The following is an 11,008-nucleotide window of genomic DNA, read 5'->3' on the forward strand; positions in this document are numbered from 1 at the left end:
CCTTTGGGATGAATTGGAACGCCGACTGCGAGCCAGGCCTAATCACCAAACATCAGTGCCCGACCTCACTAATGCTCTTGCGGCTGAATGGAAGCAAGTCCTCACAGCAATGTTCCAACATCTAGTGGAAAGCCTTCCCCCCTTTGAGATGTTCGACAAGCAGGTGTCCACATACATTTGTTCATGTAGTGTATGTAGACACTGGTTCAGTGCTGGAGATGATGAACATGATGTTGAAAAGAGGAGGAATTGCCCTTTAACATCATACTGTTATTGTTTATGCATGTAGATTCATCTCATATAAAGTGGTTGTTTTTGCAGTTATATGATCAACAAATACACAATAAGATCTCTGTATGAAGAGCACTGTGTTAAGGGTACAGTTGGTTTGATTATGTGGTTTTGAAGAATAAAGAAACAAAAGGTTTTTGAAAATGTTGTCCTCACTCCCTCTAGCAGATGAGTTGCTCCCAGAGACACTAGAATCCATAAACGCAAGCTCTGTTATGATATAAGACATCTTCACTGGAGTGTTGACCACAAACAGCTGTTTGGATTGGTTATTTTGGAGTGTTGTTACTGATTGATCTGTGACGCTATGATGGAGCTGGTAAAATGTATTTGGGTGCCTGGGCTGCTGGAAGTGCAACGATCCAGAAGATCCATCCAGAAGATCTCACCTATACTTGAGGCAGAATCGGGGCTCTGATGGGTTTGGAGTAGGAGCAGCAGGAGCAAGTGGGACAGCAGTATGGGCAGCTGGGGTGTCTCGTGTTGCAGCAGGGAGAAGGTTTGGAGTAGGAGCAGCAGGAGCAGGAGCAACTGGGACAGCAGTATGGGCAGCTGGGGTGTCTCGTGTTGCAGCAGAGAGAAGGTTTGGAGTAGGAGCAGCAGGAGCAACTGGGACAGCAGTATGGGCAGCTGGGGTGTCTCGTGTTGCAGCAGGGAGAAGGTTTGGAGTAGGAGCAGCAGGTGCAACTGGGACAGCAGTATGGGCAGCACTTAATACTTTTCTGTCTGTTGGAGGACAGGTGAGAATGTACAGGATGTTACTAAAGTTGGTCTGCCGCTGAGATTCCACTCATGACGGCCTATTATGTCAGAGTGAACTGAGTACTTTGTGAAAGAAAGATGTGCTCAGAGAACTATCTCAAATTGCTTACATTATTGGCATCAAATTAGTTTGGGATTCAGATTAATCCTGTATGTTTCATGACATAATAGTTAACTATACTAACCAGGAATTTAGATATACCTGGTATATGTATAAAAATTTATCTAATATTTTGCAATAATCTTGAATCGAATGAATGAGGGACTGAACACAGACCCAAAGTGTCTTTGCGTTTCAACGGGTTTCAGTCTTTAAATGACTCTTTTTTTTTTTAAGAAATGTGCAAATTTAATCAAAATAATTTTGAATGTCTGGATGGAATAGCTTTGAAGTGTTATTTGAGAGACTAACCTCTAGAGGGCAATGTTTTGCAAGAAGAAAGAAATCACTTTTTTCAAGCAGTCTAGCCAAGCAAGCCTCTTAATAAATGACTCCTTACTCACTTAAGGTAGTCCATCGCATTTGATGATGACATCCACTACTGCTTGTGGGTTTGCTGAAGACCGTATAATCGCCACAGTCAGAGCACACAATGGCCTGTTCAGTCCTTTTTTCCTCAGAGCCAACACCATGTGGAATGGTCCGTGGCAACAGCCTTTAGGAAGGCAGAGTTTACCCCACACTTCTTTAGTGAGTGTCTTCAAGGGATCCTTTAGACTGCTTTTTCTGCCCGGTGCGACGGCCCAGTTGTAGCTGTCTGTACTGCATATTTCCAGGAAGGCGGTCCTCTAGCATCCGGATGGCATGGCCAAGTTATCTAAGCTGCTGGTGTGTGATGGACGCCTCAATGCTCCTGCTTTTGTTTCTTTGCAGGATCTCTAAGTGTGAAACACGGTCCTGCCAGTTCACTTTCAAAACGCGTTGGAGGCATTTTATGTGAAAGGATTCCAGTTGTTTTAAGTGTCGACTGAAGACTGTCCGTGTCTCTACTGCCTGGTAGACTGCAACATTGGTGCAGGCTGCTCTTGTTAAAAACTGCTTCCAAGGTATTTAAAATGTGGTACAATGGCAAGTGAGGAGTCTGAGAAGGAGAATGCGGGTGGTGCAGGTAGAGGATCAGATGACCTGACAAAGGACCTCTGTTTTTGCCCTATTCTGCTGTATTCTCTCACAGCTGCTGTGAGGGTGGCTTGTAGAGCGCAATCGTTCTCCAATCATCCGCCTACTGAAGCTCATGTCTCTTTAATGACCCTTACAACCGCTGACACAACCACACACTTCACAATGGTTTGGTGTTGGAGCAAAAACCTTATCAAAGGCAAAAGGAGGAGAGGTGGAAGGCCAGCCGCTGATGTAGATATATGCATGTATTATGAGATCTCTGCATATTGGGTCCTTGCAGAAATGGGCAGCTCTAACTGGCTCGTCCTGCATGGTAAGGTGTGCTATGACCATACACATATAGTTCACAGAATGGACATACAGCATGCCCTCTGACCATGGGAATGTCCATTCTAGAAATTCTAATTCTATGATTCTGACCCTTTGGGACCTGAGTGACACTGGAAGTGGGTGAGGATGACCTGACTTCTAGAGAGGAAGAGGGTCATCGAACACAATGTCCCTCCCCACACAGCCAGACAGACACAGAGATCCACCCAACAGTCTTGTCTATGACAGATAAGGATGTAGATTACACAGCTGCTGCCACTTCTTCCTTAGAGAGGAGACCTCACACAGAAACACACAAGCTATGTTCTGTGAGTAAAACAGCTTGAATGGACTCTTGCAGGACTGCAATAAAGAATGGTGGAAATACCACCCATGCAGTCACAAGACGGGGAAAATACTTTTTTATTTATTATTTTTGTATCTACAAGAGTGCCCTATAGGGTGAAGGGGCAAAGGGTCTATTTGGAATTCACAATAACACCCATCTCTGCACTGGGTCTGAACGAGTAAAAACTTGATGAATCATCCATTGCGTTATCAGCTGTGCATTCCATTAAGGCATGGGGTTTAAACCAATTAGATCCAGTTAGGATATTCACTTTGGACCTTCTGCAAACTTTACAAAAATACAATATATATTTCTGCAATCCCTTTACGTAGCCTACAAAACAAAGTCAAGCGATTTAAGCATTTGGCTTGAACATATTTAATTGCAAAATATAATTATATACAGTACATTGTGTGAGGGAAGAGGCTATGCTTTGACTAAGACCCACACCCCTCTCACAGACAGTACAAAGTCCAGTACGTCTTATGACCAGAGTAAGAGCAGAAATACAATACATAAGCCGACATATTTATTTGTTTCTGAAACTGAATGCAATTCAGTGCTTTCAGTGTCATTCACGACAACATAATAAAAGGGTAAAGATAGACATTTGTTTTTCCTTCTGTCTTCAGTCAGTGCTCATTGCTACACTGAGCCGGGGGGGGGGGAGACCAAACATTTGTAGTCTTTTGATCTAGTGCTTGATTCTTCTCTCAGGTAAGCGTCGACTGGCTCATCATGGGCGACAGTGGGGACCGTCATTTTCAAGAGGGGGAGAGAGAGAGGTTGAGGCGCTGGGCCCTTAATGCTGGGAAATAGACAATTCCTGGAAACAGATCTCATAGACTACATGTTGCGCGTAGGCTACTCACACATTGTGCCTAGTTCCTGACCCCAACCTTCCTCACAGACTAATACTTGGTCAAAACCCTTCATCATGGCCCCATACTGCATACATTCTAAACCCTACACTCGGGGGGAAAAGAGGACTCTCCGGAAGCATCATACAATTCTAATATACATAAAACCCATTCAAGGACAGGGAAGCTACCAGGTGAGAGGGTACATCACATTTTGTTCTGTAGTTACATACAGAAATAAACATAATGGAGATCCTATACAGATAACGACACTCTTAGAAAAAAGGGTTCCAAAAGGGGGCTGTCCCCATAGGAGAACCCTTTTTGGGTTCCATGTAGAGCCCTCTGGAAAGGGTTCTACTTTGAACCCAAAGGGGTTCTATTAAAAAGTTTCTACCTGGAACCAAAAAGGATTCTTCAATGGGTTCTACGAGGACAGCCGAAAGAACCCTTTTAGGTTCCAGTTAGCACCTTTTTTTCTGAGTGTACAGTAAATGGAGAGTGGGAATTCCTCAAACTGAAAGCCTTTGTCATTGGTTATCAACTCAATTGGAATGTCCAGCAATGCGAGACTCACGTTTTCCCAGCCAGAGGGTAGGAAATCCACTAACAAAATCGCTTCTCCGTCATCTTAACAAGCTTTACAGCTTTTGTCATCCTCCCCTAACCACAATAATTTCACAAATGCTGAAGAATATCCTGACTTTTGCCATTCTTCAATCACACACACACATATACATATATACAGTGGGGCAAAAAAGTATTTAGTCAGCCACCAATTGTGCAAGTTCTCCCACTTAAAAATATGAGAGAGGCCTGTAATTTTCATCATAGGTACACTTCAACTATGACAGACAAAATTAGGGGGGAAAATCCAGAAAATCACATTGTAGGATTTTTTATGAATTTATTTGCAAATTATGGTGGAAAATAAGTATTTGGTCAATAACAAAAGTTTATCTCAATACTTTGTTATATACCCTTTGTTGGCAATGACAGGTCAAACGTTTTCTGTAAATCTTCACAAGGTTTTCACACACTGTTGCTGGTATTTTGGCCCATTCCTCCATGCAGATCTCCTCTAGAGCAGTGATGTTTTGGGATTGTTGCTTGGCAACACGGACTTTCAACTCCCTCCAAAGATTTTCTATGGGGTTGAGATCTGGAGACTGGCTAGGCCACTCCAGGACCTTGAAATGCTTCTTACGAAGCCACTCCTTCGTTGCCCGGGCGGTGTGTTTGGGATCATTGTCATGCTGAAAGACCCAGCCACGTTTCATCTTCAATGCCCTTGCTGATGGAAGGAGGTTTTCACTCAAAATCTCACGATACATGGCCCCATTCATTCTTTCCTTTACACGGATCAGTCGTCCTGGTCCCTTTGCAGAAAAACAGCCCCAAACCATGATGTTTCCACCCCCATGCTTCACAGTAGGTATGGTGTTCTTTGGATGCAACTCAGCATTCTTTGTCCTCCAAACACGACGAGTTGAGTTTTTACCAAAAAGTTATATTTTGGTTTCATCTGACCATATGCCATTCTCCCAATCTTCTTCTGGATCATCCAAATGCTCTCTAGCGAACTTCGGACGGGCCTGGACATGTACTGGCTTAAGCAGGGGGACACATCTGGCACTGCAGGATTTGAGTCCCTGGCGGCGTATTGTGTTACTGATGGTAGGCTTTGTTACTTTGGTCCCAGCTCTCTGCAGGTCATTCACTAGGTCCCCCCGTGCGGTTCTGTGATTTTTGCTCCCCGTTCTTGTGATCATTTTGACCCCACGGGGTGAGAACTTGCGTGGAGCCCCAGATCGAGGGAGATTATCAGTGGTCTTGTATGTCTTCCATTTCCTAATAATTGCTCCCACAGTTGATTTCTTCAAACCAAGCTGCTTACCTATTGCAGATTCAGTCTTCCCAGCCTGGTGCAGGTCTACAATTTTGTTTCTGGTGTCCTTTGACAGCTCTTTGGTCTTGGCCATAGTGGAGTTTGGAGTGTGACTGTTTGAGGTTGTTTGAGGTGCCATTAATACAGGTAACGAGTGGAGGACAGAGGAGCCTCTTAAATAAGAAGTTACAGGTGTGAGAGCCAGAATTCTTGCTTGTTGGTAGGTGACCAAATACTTATTTTCCACCATAATTTGCAAATAAATTCATAAAAAATCCTACAATGTGATTTTCTGGATAATTTTTCAAATTTTGTCTATCATAGTTGAAGTGTACCTATGATGAAAATTACAGGCCTCACTCATCTTTTTAAGTGGGAGAACTTGCACAATTGGTGACTGACCAAATACTTTTTTGCCCCACTGTATATATAAACAATTAAAATATTGTAAAACATGTAACCATTCTAGCATAGTCACTGTCGGGGTTCACATCTGGGACAGGATGGAGATGGTCATGGAATGGAATGGATTGTCAAGAATGACATAAGTCCATAAACCCTACTATCTTAAATACTTTCCTAGGGCGTGCAGGGAGTCGAAACGTTTACATGGCTGTCGCCACTTTTCGTTAGAGGAGCATCGAGGAATGTGGAGAGGATGCAACCCAGAGGATGCTGACCTGACACTCTACACAACACGAACGGACCCTTTCTTGAACCCCTGTGTCCTTGGATGATGCCGATGCCGATGTGGTACTACTCATTATGTATCGGTGCATCCAAAAAGGTCACGTGTAAAGTGTTTGGGCTTTGAGATTGTTTTGATTCCACAGAGCTAAGCCATCAGTGGGTGGAAGACGATAAGCAGTTCTCTGTAAAATAGTTGTGTCAATGGCCCCAGTCTTGAATCCTCGGGGGACAGAGAGAGTGAGTCTGAACATGGAGGTGAGGCAGGGTGGATGAGGATTGATCCAGGACGTCCTATCAGGAGCTGCCATCTCCGTTCTTGGTCTTTAGCACCACCAGGATCACCATGATGGGGATGAGGCAGATGGGGGTCATTACCAAGGCAAACACGATGCTGGGCGGGGGGTCGCTCAGTGCCTCGTTGGGGCAGTCCCGGAAGAACCTGGAGTGGATGTTTACAAACACATTCTCCACCATCCTGTTGGGCCAGGGGATCAGCAGACATTCTGCTATCTCCTCTGTGCACATGGTGAAGGCATTATACATCCTACAGGGAGGGATAGGAGGGGTACTATTAGTACAAGAGAGGGCAACGTTATGTGTCTGAAAGACATTATTAAGAGTTTCATGGTATGGATGGACCATTAATGAGTGAGTTAACTCTGATTTCACTTGACTATGTGTTGGGTTTCTCAAAACTACTGTTTGAACTAAGTGACAATGCAAGACCAATAGCATGATAAGTTGGATCAGAAACAAAGTCAACAGAATAATACGTGGATTAAAATAAGCATCTAGGCCTACCTCTTCACATTGTTCCAGTTGCACCAGTCTGTGTTGTTTAATGACTCCATGGCACCTACAAAATTACTGTAGCAGGTTTCCTCAAATAAGGTCACGTAGCACTCCGTCCTTGGGGGAAAATACTCACAAACTTCACAGTATTGTTCACAGTTAACATACTTATTCCCACAACCTGTACAGTAAGAGAGAGAGAGAGAGAGAGAATAGTTAATGTTAACACATTATTACTAACAAGTCCCAGTCTAACCTTATGTTGATTTAACAGCAAGCAGAAGCAGCTGTGTCACCTCTGATTCAACATTACTAACTAGCCTACATGTAGAGTCAGAAAAGTAATAATGGCCCACCTAATCCACTGGAGAATCCTCTATCTTCGGGGCTAACGTCTGAGAAGAAGAAATGACAATACATTTGTATTCATTTGACTGGCCAATGGTTGTAGTCACAACAGAAATGTCTGTTAAAAACGGCCTCTCAAACAGACAGCTGTGTCATTCAACATCTTTTTTGAAATCTTTTAAAAATGTTTTTCAAATGATCAATGCAACATTTTAGATCCCAATCAAAACGGAGCATGCAATAAATGTTATCTTTACTGCCACACATCCTGTCAGCAACTCAGTCCGACTGTCCAGCAACGCGGGACATGCGTTCGCTGCCGCCCGGGCCGAGCCCACACACTCACCAGAGAGAACAGAGAGGAGCATCCCAAAGAAAACAAGCGCTCCCTTCATGTCAGAGAACGTGAACATAGTAGAGTTTCCCCCACTGACTGACGACCATCTAGACTGAGCCTGAACTTCTAACACCGAGCCCTGCAGGGCAGAACAGGAAACTAGACATGGGTGGAAGCAGCTAGACGCGGCATTACCCTCGGCTACCAGATGTCAGATTGGTGTTACCCGCGGTTAGGTTACCAGATGTTCCTCGAGGATCTGTCTGTCTGCCCTGCGCCTTGGCAGCAAGCTCTTCCCCTCTCCAGTGCATTTCTTTAGGATTGTCTTGCCTTTTACAGGGGTGGAGGCTCAAAAGATTGTCCTCTCTCTCTCTCTCTCTCTCTCTCTCAAATTAAAGGGAGCACACCCAAGTTGGGCTGGACTCACATCTGAAAACCTTTTACTCTTGAACTTTCAAACATTTTAGTCTCCATTTCTCACAGTCAAAGGCCTGGCTGACTTGTGCAGCTTGTGATTTATTTGCCTTGAGGGCTGCCTCTGCCAAATCGGAAAACATAAGTAAACATTTAGGACCAGGGTGTTTAGGGTGGATGTAATCATGACTACACACGGTGTGCTGTGCAGACGGCTGTGGATTCATATCTGGAAGACGTTATTAGAGTCAGCCAGCTGTTTGCAACGACCTACACTCTATCTGCCCCACAGCCACAGGCAAGTAATGCAAAGCTCCAACTCAATAGGACTTTCAGCGTTCACACAATAGGATAAGGCTGGGAATATGGGTGGACTCCTCCTGGATCGTTATGTCGTACCTTGAGCCATGTGGAGCTGCATGACTGTTACCTCAGCAGACTATGGTCTCTGTTTCATACTGCTCTTCAAAGACAACACATTAGACCACTTCTTCATCATCACTAAAACGATTATTCGTACCTCAAGCTCCTTATCAAAAAAGGACGTATTTCAAAATAACAAGTCTTTGTCGATTACTGGGATGAAATAAAAACATTTAAAGTGACTTTAAAAAGATTTAGAGGATGTATTCTCAGGACAATCTATGCTACGCAGTGTGCTTGGGCCCCTGAACACATCTGTTTGCTGAGCAATGGTTTTGATTTAGTAATGACATCAGGAAATGTGTCTTTTCAGCAGAGGAGGAGCTCAGAGTTGGGTGAGTTGGAGGGGAGCGGAGAGAGAGAAAAAGGAAATCATAGGGTGAGGAACAGTGAAGGGGAGCTAGCTGCTCCAAAGTTCCAGTTGTTTCACAACTCTAGAGTTCATGTGTTGAACACACCCGTCACATGGGGTGAATGGTGAACAAATACAGGAAGTGCAGCCCAGTTGGGGGGCTGCCTGTAACAAGGTTTCATTTAATCTTTGACCCCAGACAATTATAGGCCTTGTGTCAGCTGCTGCTGATTCACCACTGGTGGGGACCTCCCCACAGGTTTCTCTTGGCCTCACGTTATGCTAGAAGCCTAGGACTCTTGGCAGGAGAGCTGCATCTCGGTTGTCTTTTTTTTTTAAGAGGTTGGACAGTTTTGTTCTGAACCCATGTGTTTACAGTGCTTGTCCAACAGAGTCCCCAATGGATTCAAATATAATTTCACATCAAAGTGTTGTGCGATAGCGATGACGAAGGCCAAACCTCTGCGGTAATGTTTGTTTAGAACATGAATGGGGTGTTTCACCTTTACAAACATTTCAAACATAATCCATCTATGATCATTATGTTGTGTAATACCAATATTGTGAAATAGGTATTAAAATGTTGCCTAAAAAGTTGAATCTGGTAACTTACCATGGTATTGGTCGTTTGCAGTTCTTGTTGAGTCATGCCGTGATGTGAAACCTAATTGAGAATAACACACTGTTTAATCAAAGTATTGATATAAATGTTTTTATCATTACATTTACATCTTATCCAGAGCAACTTGCAGTAGTGAGGGCATACTTTTTTGTACAGGTCCCCAGTGGGAATCAAACCCACAACCCTGTCGTTGTAAGCGCCGTGCTCTACAAACTGAGCCACACGGGACCCCAATGGGACCCCCATCAAAGTGAAGACAGACTAACAAAAAACATTAGTTGTTGTTCCCTTGGTCTTTAACACTAGTTGACATGGATGAGTTGTGTTAGTTGATGTAGAGACCACAAGAAGAGGACAACAGTCAGTTACCTGGTGTGGTAGCTTGTGGCGCCTCGTAATGTCCTATCAGACCAGCTGCTGTAGAGCTCAGTGCTACAGGGACAGACACGAAACAGGGCCAATGTCACCAGGAGAGTTCTTTCCAGAAAAGTGTGCACTCACATTCTCACACGTGCACAGTCAGCGGAATAAACAAAGACAAACACAAGCAAGTAGAAATACAGAAATGAGCTGACAGAAGACTGATGAACAGGACAGACAGAAAGAGAGGAGTGTGGGAAGGAGAAACAAATGAAGAGAGAGCTGGTCAGTGGCAGGGAGTGTATCCTCCCTTTGTTCTCTGAATAAAGTCTGAAACAGTTCAGCCATTTCCTCAAACACAAACTATTTAATGTAATCTTTGGATAACTTGGTTTGTTTTGGTTTTTTGAAGGAGAGTGATCTGGTCTGGGAAATTGAGTCTAAAGTTGAGGTGTTCCTTATTATACGGTTATTGTGACATTGTGTTCTGTGAAGACCGTGATTATCTCAACTCCATTATCTTATGTATTTGTTGGTAGAAACAGATCCTCTAAATTAGAACAACAATCTGCTTAAAATCTTCAAGACACCAGATCCATATCATCATACGTATATTTAACCTCTGTTTCTTCACCATTATACCAAGAAAATGTTTTTAACAAATCAAAATCACTAAGTCTAGGCTACTTAAAAAAAAAATCTAATATTAGATCTGCCCAGCTCTTACTACAATCCCTTACTTCACTGTGCGCTTCTAAGTATTCCACTTTCTGTAAGAGCTGAAATCTAGGGCAATATTTTACATACTTTTTCTCTCAGTAATTCAACATACTTCTCCATACCCCTGGCCCTTTTTATATACATATAGTACTCTGTAAATCATCTACTTACCCCAGAGAAGAAGAGGCAGAAAGCAGCAAGCAGAAGAAGAAGACACGGGAGACGGATTAGGGGCTTTCATTTCTGCCTGACACTGCTCTGTTTCTCTTCCCTGGTGGACCCAGAGTACATATCTCAACCTTTCTGCAGGAAAGCTCTATAAAACAACAGGAAGCTCTCGTTTCCTAGGATGGGCGGCTTGGGCGGGT

The 11,008-nt window shown here is 43.6% G+C and overlaps 1 protein-coding gene across 1 annotated transcript; it reads right to left on the reverse strand.

Moving 5' to 3' along the window:
* Nucleotides 1-5,942: 5,942 nt before the first annotated feature.
* On the reverse strand, nt 5,943-11,008 carry LOC109897600 (receptor activity-modifying protein 1-like). The gene is made up of 6 exons (XM_020492117.2): nt 10,812-11,008; nt 9,930-9,992; nt 9,552-9,602; nt 7,421-7,459; nt 7,074-7,245; nt 5,943-6,816 (listed from the first exon to the last, which is right to left on the reverse strand). Exons 1-6 carry the CDS (start codon nt 10,879-10,881, stop codon nt 6,567-6,569), a joined length of 645 nt encoding a protein of 214 aa, XP_020347706.1. The 5' UTR covers nt 10,882-11,008; the 3' UTR covers nt 5,943-6,566.

This window comes from Oncorhynchus kisutch, linkage group LG10 (genome assembly GCF_002021735.2).
Source record: "Oncorhynchus kisutch isolate 150728-3 linkage group LG10, Okis_V2, whole genome shotgun sequence".
NCBI classification, from domain to species: Eukaryota; Metazoa; Chordata; class Actinopteri; order Salmoniformes; family Salmonidae; genus Oncorhynchus; species Oncorhynchus kisutch.